The following is a 15,859-nucleotide window of genomic DNA, read 5'->3' as shown; positions in this document are numbered from 1 at the left end:
TGACTTTAGAATGAGGATTTTAATTATTCAATCCTGAATATGTCTGGGGTGCTATCATTTTTGGGTTTTGATAAGTCATGAAAATGTCCCTGATAGAGCTCTAGCTCTGAAAACCTCCCTCAGCACCCCGACTGGCACTGACTGATACAAAGCTCAGATTTTTGGGAATCCTTTTTTAAAAAGTGTTTCTTACAGCAAATTTCGCTCATTTACACACATTTTTTGTTTTATGGGTTTAGATTCACTACATAAATCGATATGTAAGATACTAAAGAAACAAAAACATTATAGAGAAGAAGTATGATTATAACGTTATGATTTGTCTTACAGCTGAAAATGCTGAGTTTTTTTTTTTTTTTGGTCAAATGGACCAACACTTTCTGACCAATCAAGTTTAAGAAATCAACAACATTGTTTCGGATTGTAAGACATTTTGGTTACTGGGCTATGTCTCATTCTTGCATTGATGTGATTATGCATTATACAGTAATCTAACGATGCAACTGATACTACCATGTCACTGCTTGGTTAAGAAAACCCTGCTCAAAAAAAAAATAATAATCTACAGTCGCCCTATATCCACTAATGGTCTGGTTAAAGCAAGGGTTGATAAATTGTGCATAGCAACAAATGGACTACAGCAACTGTATACATACAAAGTGCTCCTACATGGGAGCTGTACATCATAGAATAAGCTAATAAATAGTGTATGGGCCTGTGCATGTTTGTACATGTGAATGCGTGCCCCTTGTGCCCTTGTTCTCGTCCCTTTCACAACTTGGAAATGCACATCATCTACATCAGTCCCTCGATACTGCCACCATCTCTGGGAAACAAAATGCTCTTAACAGCCATTAGTGGTAATAGTGGAGTGTATCACATTCTTGAAGTGTGTCAAAGTGCACCCCAAATCCCATTCTAATCATCATCATTATATCTCACAATTTCTATTACAGATTGGAACCAAAAACAGACGTGTCATGGTACAGTATGACACCACACAATTTTCTTCAAATGTATTGTGGCCTTATGTATACTGTATACCTGTGCACAAATCTTAATACAATATGATTATTATACAAATTATACTTCCTTTTTAATTTTATTACCAGCTTTAAAAACAAAGAATGAACCCTAAGTGTATTCTTTAGCTTTTGATCTTTTTATAAAGTGGAAAATCTAATAAAACTGCAACATGGTATGTGTTAAATTGTTCCTAATTTACTGTTATATAGAACAAACCAATGGCCTGAAATCATCTTTCTACATCGTTCCCTGCCAAAGCAACTCTCTCTCTTTCTCTCTCTCTCTCTTTCTGAAGGAGTTTTTGAAAGTAAAACTCTAATAAGTTTATAAAAGGGTCAAAAACAGATTGATCAAATAGTTTGTGTTTTGTATATCTATATATTATATGCATATTTATTATGCTAAAGGGTGTACAGCCGTGGCCAAAAGTTATAGGAATGACACAGATGTTCATTTTCACCCAGTCTACGACACAGATGTTCATTTTCACCCAGTCTGCGACACAGATGTTCATTTTCACCCAGTCTGCTGCTTCAGTGTTATCAGTCCTGTGTCAGACCAACAGTAAAGCATCCTGAGACCACTCACGTGGGGCTCGACACTTATGAAATGCCTGTAATTATACTTCAGTATACCACAGTGACATCTGACAAAAAGATCTAAAAACACTGAAGCAGCAGACTTTGTGAAAATTAATATGTGTATCGCCCTCAACACTTTTGTCCTCATGTGCACTATGTAAAGGTTTCCAATAAAGAAGTCGTGATTTCGGTGTCTTCCGATGAGTGACTTTCGTAACACCGCCATCTTGTGGTAGAAACTATAATAGGTACTGTATGTTTATTACCGGTGATCTTAATTGTGCTTTTCCGCCCTCTAGTGGCCAGTTCGTGTAATAACATAATCACGCTCTACTATTAAAATTATTATTTAGCATAATGTATAAAAGTTGTTTATTTGAATCTTTTAACCTTTTCGGCATTTTAAATTATACCGATATAAGGACATATGAACGGTATAAAATGTATCGTAATGATAGTTTTTATAGTGTAAAATAGCATATCTGATGACTTGCCTAATTTTGCTAGATATACACAATAGATCATTTAAATTGTAATAATTAAAAATGTATACTGTGATTCGTTCCTGTCCACGTAAAAAATGTTAGAGAAAGATTTTGCTCGTAAATCCTTGTAAATGTTTTTAAATAAATTGAAACATACCGTGTGTTTCATTGTTCGAAAAATGACGTTCAGTTGGTGTGCGCATGCGCAGTGTAAAACGCAGTGCCAAAAGTAGATCAGCATAGTTTTTTTGTTTGTTTGTTTTTTCTTTTCGTTTTTGAAATGTGGTTTCTAGGGTACACCGTTATCTGTATGTATAGCACTTTTTACAATAAAGTATCTTTTCAGTAAAGGAAATGTTAAAGAAAAACTACCTGAGACTCTACCTAAGCTCTGAATCTAACCAGACTCAGTAAACAGCACATCCTCTTCTGTGTTGTTCTCTTCTATGTTTGAAGACCATCTGTATGAGTATGTTTTTAAAGGTTAGAATTGTTCTAGGCAGCCTGATGGGTTCGATTCCCGCCTCGGGTGTGTGTGCATGGAGTTTACATGTTCTCCCTGTGGTTGGTGGGTTTCCTCCGGGTCCTCTGGTTTCCTCCCATTCTCCAAAGGCCCTGTACAGGATATGCGATATAGACGATGAATGAATTGTTTTGATAAAATGATAAAGTGAAGTTGACTACAGGCTGTTGGTTTAACCCCAATGAATGACCCCCAAACAATATTATGTCTTAATTAAAACAACTCCATACACATTCTTTTTGGCAACTAAACCAGTTCTCAGACTTAGAATCAAACTCAGTCTATGGCGCGAGACTGCGGAGTGTTATCCTCTAGTCCACCATGGAACCAATTATAGATGCTAGTAAATGCACATAAATTGCTTTGTCACACAATGACCACAACAAAATTATTATTTCAATAAAAAAAAAAACCAAAAACATACTAGACAACTGCAAATGACCAAACTATTACATCAGGAAGTGGCTAAAAAAAAAAAAAAAAAAAACCTAAATGATAGAAGCTGGCACGAGCAGGATGAGATTGCATGAGCCGGTTAAGGTTTGAACCTGACCGTTGTACAGTTTGGATGTCTTCATGATCATAGCAGTTGTGTATTCAGATGAGACTATCCACTGACACTAAGGTGTTTTCGGAGCAGGTTTTGTGAAGTCTATATGTTTTTGGTAATTATATGGGGCCAGGGTATACTGTAAAAATCACTTGTAAAAATATAATTTTATGACAGACCTGAAATCCCTCAGCTCACTATGGCAAACTTGTTTTAAAGAATATGAAATATTGTAATCAATATGGCTATTATAATAATAATTTTAAATCAGTGAAACAGGAACAATGTCTTTCGTTCTCTATTCCACTTATCTTGTACGGGTTTGCTTGATGCCTGGAACCTAATGGGGACTTGGACCACCAGGTGAGGTACACCAGAGTCAGGGTGCCAATCCCTTGCAGGGCACAAGCATGCACACTATAGGCAACTTGGGAATGCTTCTTAGCCTAATCTGCATGTCTTTGAACGCGGAGGACCCGAGGCATAAATCGAACCCTCGACACTAGATGTCCGAGGCCACAGTGCTAAACGCTACGCCACCGCGCCACCTTAAAAGAAAAACTTGTAATAAATTAGAGCAGACTTTGAATTATATAGGTTTAATAGTCTTTATTGATTTATAGACATTTTTTTTTCCTGTGGTAACTCCAGGTTTATTTTAATATCAATAATATTTTCCATAAACTTCTGTTTCATTTAAATTACATCTATAGTATTTTACTCACATAGGCTATGCATTTATTGGTTGATCTCCTTATTGCAATAAACAAGAGTAGCCAGTATGGGTTGAATATTGCTACATTGCACCAAACATACTCTTTTATCCCTCTGACAAATTCAAAAATAACTTTATTGGCAAGACGAGGTTTGACCATAAGCTTCCCAGGGTTTCCCTTTTCTCCGTCACCTGGAGAGGCTTAGGGTGGAATAAGGCTACGGCTAAAACACACTTCATCACTAACATAAGACCCGCCCTGAAAGATTGGATGAAATCTACCAAAGGACTCCAAACATTTATGTACACTGACAATGCTCCTTCTTGGGATGACTACAGGATGAAGGTATTCTTTATAGAGTTCACAGACTGATCAAAGTGTGTCCGTATCATGCTCATGGACTGTGCTGGGAAGTGAATCGCTGTTACTTCTTGGAGTTTGCAGCCTGACATGGCGTCGATGAAGCGTCTGTGTGAGCGGCGCTTACTGCAGATCAGTGAACGCAGCACCACCAGTCTGATACAAGTCCTTCGGTCCAGCTTGATTGATTTTCTGTCTGATATACACACAGAGGATGCTAGAAGATACACACTGACAAGAACTATAGCACCCTTGCCCTTGCCTTCCTAACTAATGGAAAAAAAAAAACCTAAATACATCTTCAAATAGAGGTCACTTTAATCAAAGCACAATGGTGGATGCTAACGTGTGTTAGCATTTCTGTAATGGCAATATGACAAGGACAGTGATACTGAACTTACTAAACCTGCTGACCACACACACACAAAATGGAACCATAAACTCTTGAATCGCAGCTACATATGCTGTGCAAACAGTATGGTAAGCTATGTATCGATTTCACTCCGATATCCTGTATTTTGTGCCCCTATTAAAGATTCATAAGGCCCTTTTTTATGAGAAGGGGAAGTGACAGTCCATCACAGCCCTTCCTGCTGCTCTGAGAAGGAAAACATCGCCATGGACGAACAAAGATTTTCCATCAGTAGGCACTCACGAATCAGTTTACAGAACCCTGTACATTTGGTTTATGTTAATCTAGAGCAAATTACATAAATTGATTGCTTATTGCATCGCAAATACCCAAACAGTAAGACATTTTAGCGCATCAACAAAAGGGTTTTAGTCACATCCATCAGTACCTTATGGAAAATCCCTCCAATGTCATGAAGGTCTTGCTTTCTAAATGAATATTTCTCTTTCCCCGCATAAAGTGTGTAGGCAGTGTCCCCACTGAATTTTATCCCATGGTTCTCTACCTAAAAATATATATTTTTTGGGTGTATTTTTCTTTCACCACAGTCTTTTCTTTCTTTCACTAATTATATAATCAACAAAACAGTGTTTTATGAAAAATTAAAAAGAAAGCCACGATAACAAAACAATAACATTAAACCAATCATAGTAAAAGAACAGAAATCATATGCATTGCATGGCTTTAGATTCAAGACAGGAAGTTCAGACCAAAGAACGGGAGAACAGTCTCGTCCCCTTGCGATGTCGCTGTGATCCCGTGGCTTCTTCCTGTTTAATTATTATTCATTCCATTGTTTTCATTTCCCTGCCCCTTTCTGTCCTCCTCAAAGCGATGTCCATATCTCCAGCCCTACAGTCCAGGACTGGTTTTAGCCAGGATGCCGGAGGAAATGTTAGAGAAAGACTAGGGTTCATATTGCTGGACTTTCTGCTGAGGTTGCATAATTTGTGTATATACGGTATATATGAAAGTAAGAGAGAGAGAGAGAGAGAGAGAGAGAGAGAGAGAGAATGGACACAGGAGTGCGACTCTAAACCTTTGCTTATATTGCAGGGGTGCCCAAACATTTTTTGGAGCAATTGCAGTTCCCATTTCTGGCCACTAGGTCAGACCACTGCAGTATTAGCGCAATGAATTATTTAGTGTCATTGTTTATTAGAGATAATTAGCAATGGAATTGTGAATAAGGGACATCAAGATTTTTAAATGTGTGATATACTATATAATTGGGCTCTGACCCACATGCTCCTATTCATGAGCCACTACAAATTCAGTAGTAATTTTGCCAGCATATATATACTTTCTTTTTTCTGTCTCTTTGGTAACACCATGTTTACCTGAAATCTTACTTATGGTAAGGTAGACCTGCAGAAAAAAAAAGTGAGTTCTTAGATTAAATTTTACACAGTAGTGACACCAAGTGGACAAAGAAAGAAGTTCAACTTTAATAGTTGTTTACTGGAGACTGTTGAGGCCAGTGGTGACCACCGTGATGTATTTGTTACCATTTTTACGACCGTGGTAGGACCTCCGGTCAACATCCACACATGCATTCACCTAAGTTAGCCTAATCTGCATGTCTTTGGACTGGAAACTGGAGAATCTGAAGAAGCGTGGAATCGAACCTTGGCTCTGGAGGTTCAAGGCAACAGCGCTAACCACTCATCCACTGTGCCACCAATGATTTATTAAGCCAATTTATTTTAGCCTTACTGGGCTAATAAACACATTTTAAAAACCAGAGACTGTTTGGACACCCCTGTTATATTGCCTTTCTCTCTAAGAACCCCACCGTCCACCTACTGCCATCATGACTGGGTCTACAAAGATCTTCTATAAAATATTTTTTCCCCGTTTATTTGATACTACACATCAGTCCGCTTGGAAGTTCTGGACTATGCTACACTACACAAGAATAAATAAGTGTCTGCAGGTCTTCCTTTAGGAACTGAGAATTGATTTCTGCTAAACAGCAGATTATCCGCTCAGCTCTCTTCTTCACTTCTGGAGAGAAGATAAAAGTTGGCAGATTTTTTTTTTTTTTTTTTTTTACATTTTTTTTTCTTAAGGAAGCATTCAGATGTTAGATCTTCATTCTGAACCCTAATTGTAGTATCACTTTGGGTTGATGAGTTTGTTTCTTCACGCTCATCTCCTCAGGTCGTGTTCCACCGTATTTCCTCCACAGGACCGATCTAAGTACGTTATGCAGAGCAGCATCTCCACACTGGAAAGATGCTAACAGTGTCTTAGAGGGCAAAACTTTATATGACATAGATTGATTAAAGAGGAGATCACTCGAAGCAACTATTCTACTGACAGAATGGGGGTTCCTGTTGTTTTTTTTGTTTGTTTTTTTTGTTCTCAAGGTGCATAGGGCTGAGGACATGATGGAGAAACTACTTGTACTGTGGTACACAGTATAAATGGAAACAATTAGTAGTAGTCTTTTAGTATGTGTGCGTGTTTGGGTATGTTCCATGTAACACAACTCTCCAGCAGTTTCTTTCTTGCATCCGGTTCCTATCTGCTTCTGTCTCACAGTGTGTATGTGCGTCTGACAAGAAGGGAAAGATAAATGCCACGCTGAAGTAATTATTACATACTGTCTTTTGATTCATTGCTTTGCACTCCAAAGAAAAGAGAAGGGCAGGGCAGGGCAAGGGAAAGAAGGAATAAATCTTTTCTCTTCTTCGTCCCATGTTTCCTTTAGTTCCAGTTTTTTTTTTTCCTTGTTTGAAACTGAGTAGTTGGTGGATGAGTTAATTCTAGTCATTGCTGTGTGGTTTGCTACTGTAATTATTTTACTATTGGATTACTTCACAGTGTGCTTTTGGAGATGCTGCTCCTGGCTGGCTGAACTGGAGGAGGGTGTGTCAGTAGGGTGAGAAAAGAATGGGCCCGTGTGTGGTGCGGATTGGCCCTGGAGCCGGTCTCAGAATAGCATGGCTAAGGGGTGGGGCTTGTAAGAGGTGATGATGATGATGGTGATGAGGGTGTGGGGCGGGAGCTGCGGCGCGGAGAGCTAGAGGATTGGACGAGGCGGCAGCAGCCATTGCTGCAGCTACAGCCAGAGGACTGGGCAGGAGGCCAGCACCCAGCGCTTTGGTGAGATCCTGAGGAAAGGACAGAGAAGGACATTTATGAAACACAGCCGAGCGAGCTCTATCGATTAATCTGGCTGCATCTTACCTACCCTTTTAACGTGCCAAAGCAAAGACCAATCAGTAAGTTTACCAGAAAGCAGAGAAGTGGAATTATGAGGTGTATGAATATATATGAGAATGATCAGAACATACCCTGTGTGCAAGTCAAACCAGGATTTAGAATAACAGGACTCAGTTATGAGAGTAAAAACAATCCTTATTTCTGTAACACTAATGCACTTATCCGAGTCATTCACGAGTGCTTAGATACCATCAAGGCAGAAAGATTTCTCAGTACGCCAGAGCCACTATCGGAATGACCGCCTGCAGGAACTACATGTACAGGGAATAACTCCCAGCCGAATTCCTGTAATGTGCAAGATGTGCTTGTGAATGTTTGTGTGGACTGTTCCAACAGACAGATACATCTCCTCCACAAGGTGGTGACAAGTTATCCATCCATTTTCAAGGGTCAGGTGTTTCAGTAGCTAAATGTTCACAGGAACGACGCCAGTGGGCTCCAAGCCACCTCGCCCGGGATCATCATTCACGGACACACAGCCGTCTTTAAAATGTTCGCACCGTTCAAATGTTTTAACGCAGCTAAGAGTCTCATCACCATACTGTGTTTGCAGTTTTACACGTTCATTCATGAGAAATTTTCATCACAAATCCTGGTTCAACTTAAAAACCCCTAATTTAACCATTATCTATAGAGCTTATCCTCTGTAGAGTCAAAGGTTGCCTTTAGCCTATGCCAAGGATCTTAGGGCACAAGGTGGTGTACACCCAGGTTGGGGTGCCAACCCCCTGCAGGGCACAAGCACACACACGCATACCCATCCAATCATACACTGCTGATTGGATTCTAAATCCACTTCTACTGCCTACTTTCCTAGTCTTAATGTCACTTCCCTGTTCCAGCTAATTTACTTCTTCAATAGATCCAAATAAAAGAACCAGCTGTGTGAATGTCCCGAATTGGGATTATCATTAAAAACCTGCGAGTAATTCAATAACAGCTCACCGTGAGGTCTGCACCCCTGTGCTTTTTGTGTCGGCTCAGGAGTGGATTGGGCTTCCCTGCTACTCCATCCCGGTGCCTTCGACTTGATATGTGCTGTGGATTCAAACACATGCAGCTATCAGTAGGGTTACTCGTAAACAAATTAGCTGTTTAGCATGTCTGCAAAGGCTACGAATTTTTAGGGAAAATGGATCCTTTGGGTTAATAACTACAAATTTGAAATTGAGATCTGAAAGTCACCTGTTTAAGTTGTAGTTCTGAATTGACCCGCACATTGCAGATCTCACAGTGGAAGGTGCGTTCCTGAGTGTTGGGGTCTGTAGGCCCACTCTCTCCACTGGGCTTGGGCCCCAGACGGGGATACGCCTTGATGGGACCCAGTCCACTCCGGGCCTCTAGAATGGTTTTGTGTTTGGTGCCTAAGGGACATAAAAGAGATAAGACAGGTGGGAGGGAATAAATCATACTGTTAACTGAGGTGAAAGGAAGATTTATTAGTGGAAAGACCTGAGGCTACACTATCATGACTCAACATCAACTGTTATATCACCCTACACTAATTTCTCTTTGGATTGTAAGGGAATGACAAGGATTTGGATCGGTTCACGTTTAATTAAACACAGGTGTAAATCGGTGGCTTAGTGAATAGCACTGTCGTCCAGCACCTCCAGGGTTCAATTCCCACCTTAGGGTTTGTGTGCATAGAGTTTTCATGTTCTCCCTGTGGTTGGTGGGTTTCCTCCCGGTTCCCTGGTTAACTCCCGCAGTCCAAACACATGCAGATTAGACTTACTGGCGGTTCCGAATTGCCCGTGGTGTGTGAATGAGTGTGTGTGCTCTGCGAGAGGCTCCAAGCCCTGAACAACCCTGATGTTGATCGAGTAAGTAAGGTGTAAATTGTGATGTTCGATTTGGCCACAAGAGGGCTCGCTTGTCGAGCAGCACCCCTTGTCCGATTGACTATTGGTTCAAAAAATGTATTGACAGGAGGTTATGATTAACAATGACAATCTGTATCCTCACTCAACTACACCCACATGACACTAGAACAGATGCAAGAATTTAATAATAAATTGAGCGTTTGGTTTGGATAAAAGAAGGGTTTATTTTGTAGAATTTCCTAGTGTTTATTTCACACAATCAATGTTGAAAGCAAATTTAAAGATGTAAACATCATATCATTTTCAGATTTTCTGAAACCAGTTCAAGACACACTAGTTTGCCAAGTCCTAATTTTATGACCTTCCATTGTGTCGTTTAGTAAAGAGTACACTCATTTCTTTTAAGATGTCTGGAGAGCCATGTGAGGCTCCTGAGGATAAACACATACTGTAGCAAAACATTTGGGGCAAACAATGAACCACAACCACATTTTCATCTGGAAGCTACAATGCTTATAAATTTCATGACAAAATAAGAACCACATCCCATTAAGGAGCCACAATTATCAGGAAGCCTTACGTTGACTGAGAGTTCCCCTTTAACACTGATTCCTGAGCGATGTTTGTAGAGTTTAGATTGTGGTAAGGGGATGAGTATAGGGGTTAAGGGGAAACATCGGGAGATCAGTGTGCACACAAGCTTGAGGAATTTATGTTTGTCTGCATCTCATATTTGCCAGACAATAAAACTCGCCAGTCTCTTTGTCTTCATCTGTAACAGATGCGATGGGACATAAACAAACAGATGACATGAGTGTGGTCAACAAACGAAGTACACCAGCAGAGCTGTCACCACCAGCAAACATTCAGCTTTTCTGGCTTATTGGATTGTTTCCACCCCTGCTATAAAACATGTGCTTTTATTTTCGGGCCTCAGTACCTTTTTAAGATGTGCTTGATGAAATAGTTGTCGGACGTCCAGATTCGAGGCCCTGCTTAAGCCTTGATGATCGCTTTTCATCCCTGGTATAACATCATTCCAATCAATCTGGAAAGTTTGTTTTAAAAGCCTGTTTGTGTGTGCACACTAAATGAGAGCATGTGCTACTTGTTCTTCTACAAATTTCTACAAAACAGCATTTTCGAACAAGGTCGACTAAAGAGTTCATTCAGGTGATTTAAATTATGTGGAGACTGTAATAGAGTTTAAGAGCCTGCTTATTTAACTAGATTGGCATGTTTTTTTTGCGCTCTGGTCAACCTATCCAAATAGTTTCAATGCACTTGAAACGACTGGCTCATGCCAAATGAACAGATGAAGTCATGAATAAACGAACAGATGTAGCCGTATGCTGCATGGTCGAAGAACAGTTTGTAACAGGCTCAATGCATGTCTTGGAAGGGAGTCATATATCAAGACGTTTCTCTGTCCTGGAAGGATGCCCTGGTTGATTTACTGGCTGCTTTTAAACACCGGAGACCTACATCCTTATTAAGAAATTAAATAAGCATGGGATTATTAACGTCCATAACGTCCTAATGTTTTGTGCTTCTTGCTATACGGTCACCTCTCGGGCAGGGTTTTAGCTCGATGGTGTTTTTAGACCTTGATGTATCGTACTTGCGTGATGTACAGTATCGTATGTTTAAGCTATGGGTCTATGTGCATGGAGTTTGTACGTTCTCCCCGTGCTTGGTGGGGTTCCTCCGGGTAATTTGGTTTCTTCCCACATTCCAGATACATGCAGATTAGACTAATCATGTGAATGTTAGAATGACATCATGATTGCAAAAATGGAAATTAAGACAATGGGAATCACCATTGGCCTCCATGGTCGCTAGTTGGACTACAGACGTTCCTACGTAGACGAATGGATGGATGGATGAAAGTGTAAACTGTAAGAACATTTAGAGAGACCTCTGCTGTCTGCAATGCATATTACACTTAAAATGATTATTTCTAGAGTGGATGTAAGTCTAGATTTAGGTGCAAAAACACTCCTCGACATTACAAACTACAGGACGCATTAAAAAAAAAAGTCTTATTTTTTGTACAGGTCTTCGTGTAAAACCATGGTGGTTATCTTTCATCATCCTTAGACGCAAACACACACATATAATGGCAAACTAGAGTAATAACTGCAGTTGCTCCACATGGCTACGATTCAATAATAAGGTTTAGCGTCCCCTCTGGGGCATTGTAATGGAACCTAGTGGTGTGTAAATCATAAATAAGTGAGTGAAAGCTCTCCAAGAGAGACCTAGCAACTATTTTGATTCTAGCTCTCGTTCCACAGTGCCTGTAATTGCTAGTGTACCTCTGCAACTCGGTCAAGGAAGACAATTTGGCGTCTCGAAGCAAAGCACATGCATTTTTCTGAAAATGGTTCCTCTAAATGATTCTGCTTTAAACAGGGGAGGTTTGCACTCGCCTGGCAAAGGTGTGATTATTTTTGTGTAACTGCAACCTAAAGTCTTCATTACTGTATATTGGTGCTTCTGTTGTGGAGCAGAATGAGTTTTGAAGTTTAAAGCATAAAAGCAGAATCCAGATGTTTGGTTGAGGCATGAAGACCAGTAAGAGGCGTTTAAATTTGCTTTGTAGTTTCCAAAAAAAAAAATGATTACACGGCGTGTATTTTACATTAATTATTTATGACATGAACTGCTGTGCAGATCTAGAAGCTTGTCTTTGGTTGTTCTGGTTAAGCTCAGATAAAAAAAAAAAATAAATAACAAAAACTCACCTTTGTTGTGAGCCTCCAGTTGAGACAGGGAGTTGACGGCCACTTTGCACAGCGAGCAGTACAGCAGTTTCTTGGCTTTGTCCTCCTCCGTCTCTCCATTACCAGGTGTAGATGCCGTCGCTCCTGGTGCTCCAGCTGGCTCCGGGATAGAAGACCCACAACCAGGCGAAGAGCTGCTTGCAGGTTGAGGAAGAGGAGTGACGGGGCTTGGCATGAGGGCACCACTAGACGGACCAGGAGAATCCGGGGTGGGGGGAGCCGACACAGGCGCAGGCCCTTGCACTGTCGCCACGGGCTTGCTCAGCTGGGACACTGTGGGCTGTGTCTCTTCTAAAAACAAAATAACAGCAACGATATGATGTAAGATTAGAGACACTCTTTGTTTGTTGTTTTTGCCTTTCTGACAGTAAAAAGAGCTCGTTGGAATGTCATGGTTTCGAGTCTGCACCACAGGAATATTTTTGCCATATTGTTTTGAACTTCTGACCGAGGTGCTGAATTTCTTGCCAAGTAGCGTGCACTATAACGTTTATGGAGCATAAAATTAGTTTGTAAAAATACCAGGGCATAAATGCAACTGATTAAAAGTTACATGGAATTGTAAAGTTGTTGTTGTTGTTGTTGGTCCTTCGGGTGGCCCCACTGAGGGGTCGCCAAAATTGGCAGAATTGTAAAGTGATCTTTTGAGTTTGTACGAGCAAAATAAAACAGGTCTTAACAGACTTGGGATGGCTTTGTGTAATGTGGTTCGAGAAAGAAGTGAGTAACAGCAAGTTTATTTACCCTTCTTAGTATTTGGGGAGAACACAATGCCTTATATTTTTCCATCCTTCACAGATATATGTTACACTTGCACCCAACCCATTTTTTTGTTTTGTTTTTGTGTTTAAAGGCCACATACTGTGTTATACTCCCTTTAACACAAATGAGCATAAGATTAGAGGTTTAGAGCTTTCCAAAATGTGTACACTTATTTTCCAGCTAAAATACAACTCCTACATTATGACATGCCATGATTTTCTTTCTCCGTAGATTTAAATAAACCTCCCCAGATCCCCCCTTTAAAGAAATGCATTCTCTTAAGCAGTCAGACTGCAGGGACCAGAAACGTCACATTTTGCACACATTCCCAGGCTTTATCTACCTACATTTTTGACAAATCAAATAATTGATTCTCTTCTATATGAGGTCACAACAAGGGAAGATTTGATTTGCTTGTTTAAGCCCCAGCTGACAAACTGCTTAGAATTTCTGCAGAATTTTTTGTTTTTCTTTTTGTGGGTGTTTGTGTGTGTGTGTGTGCGTGTGTGTGTGTGTGTGTGTGTGTGTGTGTGTGTGTGTGTGTGTGTGTGTGTGTGTGTGTGTGAATGCGTGTGAGTGTTTGAGTGTGTGTGTGTGCATTTGTGTGCACGTGTGTGCGTGCTTGTGAGTGTGTGTGTGTGTGTGTGTGTGGGAAAGTGTGTGAGTGCTTGTGTGTGCGCGCATTTGAATGACCGTGTGTGCGCGCTTGTGAGTGTGTATGTTTGTGTGTGTGTGTGCGCTTGTGAATGTGAGTGTGTGTGTGTGTTTGTGTGTGTTTGTGTGTGTGCGCGCTTGTGAGTGTTTGAGTGTGAGTGTGTGTGGTGTGCATTTGAATGCAGATATGTGTGTCTGCACTTGTGAGTATGTGTAAGTGTGTGTGTGTGCGTGTGTGTGTGTGTGTGTTGATGCACACTGAAGACCTAAAAATGCCTAAAATGATTAAAAAGTGGATTTCGCATAATCCAGTACAGTAGGTCTCCATCAACAAAGCAGATTTTCCCATGAGGAACAGCCAAATACATTTCAATACTTGTGGTGATTTTTGGTCCCCAGCAACATATAAACACACCCAACCACCCACCCAAACATACACACACATACACACACACACATGTGCACGCACACATGCACACACGAGCCCAGTTCTCTGAGTAACGCACTTGGAATTCACTCAGATTTAGAAGGAGGGCAATGAAGACCAACTAATTTTTTAGGTGGAGACACCATGTATTTGAGCAGGAAAGAATTACAGAGAAAGTTTCGAGTTGTAGATTTGAAGGGTTCCGCAAACAGACAAACTAACTCGGAATGCGGAATGCTTACGGAACACTTTGGGGGTAAAATTATAAAAGGTTGAGTCTCTCGCTCTGTGACAGCGGAGAGAAAAACAAATTAGTTTTGGGACTAAATCAATTCCAGATTATGGTTTTGGAGAGAACGTGCAATTGTGTACTGTTCTGTGAGGAGGACTATAAATATTTCTTTGACCACATGAATTTCCTTTTTCCCGGTTACGTATTGAATTATTTATAGCCGCTTTGGATATTTCAAAGCTCTCCTCCATGTGATAATCTCACTCAGAGATAGAAGCTCTGGTTTTCCTTAAGCGTTAGTCTTCACTGTACATCACAGGTAAGTTTATGTCGTGGAAACATTCAGGCTAAATGCCGAAATCTCTTGTGGTGTCTTTTTTCTTTGCGTAAAATGACAGGTGCAAGAGCAAGATCATGATGGAAAGACCTTCATGCTGGAAGCTCCAGAAAGCCCGCTGTTCCCCCCCAGCGTGCCTCACAATGCACAGGTTTGATATGCACATCACCTTTCATTCAGAGCGTCATAACATTCAGCTGGATTAAAGATAAGTGCTCTGGTGGTCCATGCAGGTTGCCGGAGTGACCTATTACTCACAGAAGGTGGGATGGATATATGGCTCTGTCTGCACAAACGTCATTGTGCACTGTCAGCACACTGAAGAGCTGAATACATAGAAGGTCTTGTGTTTTTTTCATACTATAGGAGGTTGGCTTAAAAACGAAGTGCAAAAGTTCCACTCTGTCAGCTTATACACCCAGGACGTGCAGATCTTACCGAATCCCAGCAGAGCTTTTCAGTTGTCACAACATTGTGGGATTGGTCAAAAATGCTATTATTATTATTATTATTATTATTATTATTGGCAGCATGGTGGCTTAGTGGTTAGCACTGTCGCCTTACACCTCAGAGTTCTAGATTTATTTCCTGCCTCAGGTCTGTGTGCATGGAGATTGCATGCTCTCCTCTTGCTTGGTGGGTTTCCTCCGGATACTCTGGTTTCCTCCCACAGTGCATAGGCATGCAGATTAGGTTAAATGGTGTTTCCAACTTGCCCTTTATGTGTCAATGTTGAATGAATGTAATATTTATAAAATGTCCCTAGTTGAACTAAAGAGGTTCCTAGATGAATGGATGGATGGATTATTATTTTTAGTAGTAGTAGTAATAATAGTAGTAGGAATCAAACCGCTCATCAGGGAACCCACTGCTGGTGCTAGTCAATGAACAATATACTGTAATGTACAGTATGAATACAATATAAGGAGTATCCGTGCTCCTGTACAATTC

The 15,859-nt window shown here is 40.5% G+C and overlaps 1 protein-coding gene across 4 annotated transcripts in view; it reads right to left on the bottom strand.

The window, feature by feature from the left end:
- Nucleotides 1-3,754: 3,754 nt before the first annotated feature.
- Nucleotides 3,755-15,859, bottom strand: part of znf385a (zinc finger protein 385A) — a 96,557-nt gene continuing 84,452 nt past the window's right edge. For all 4 annotated transcript variants that reach the window (XM_053482486.1, XM_053482487.1, XM_053482489.1 and 1 more), the window contains 4 exons: nt 12,458-12,787; nt 9,070-9,248; nt 8,830-8,922; nt 3,755-7,772 (listed from right to left, as the gene is read on the bottom strand). In XM_053482486.1, the coding sequence (XP_053338461.1) occupies nt 7,533-7,772; nt 8,830-8,922; nt 9,070-9,248; nt 12,458-12,787 (842 nt within the window). In that variant the 3' untranslated portion in view covers nt 3,755-7,532. The remainder of the gene's footprint in view (nt 7,773-8,829; nt 8,923-9,069; nt 9,249-12,457; nt 12,788-15,859) is intronic.

This window comes from Clarias gariepinus, chromosome 22, assembly GCF_024256425.1.
Source record: "Clarias gariepinus isolate MV-2021 ecotype Netherlands chromosome 22, CGAR_prim_01v2, whole genome shotgun sequence".
NCBI lineage: Eukaryota > Metazoa > Chordata > Actinopteri > Siluriformes > Clariidae > Clarias > Clarias gariepinus.
The sequence above is the reverse complement of the archived record's forward strand: the minus strand, read 5'-3'. Positions and strand labels throughout refer to the sequence as shown.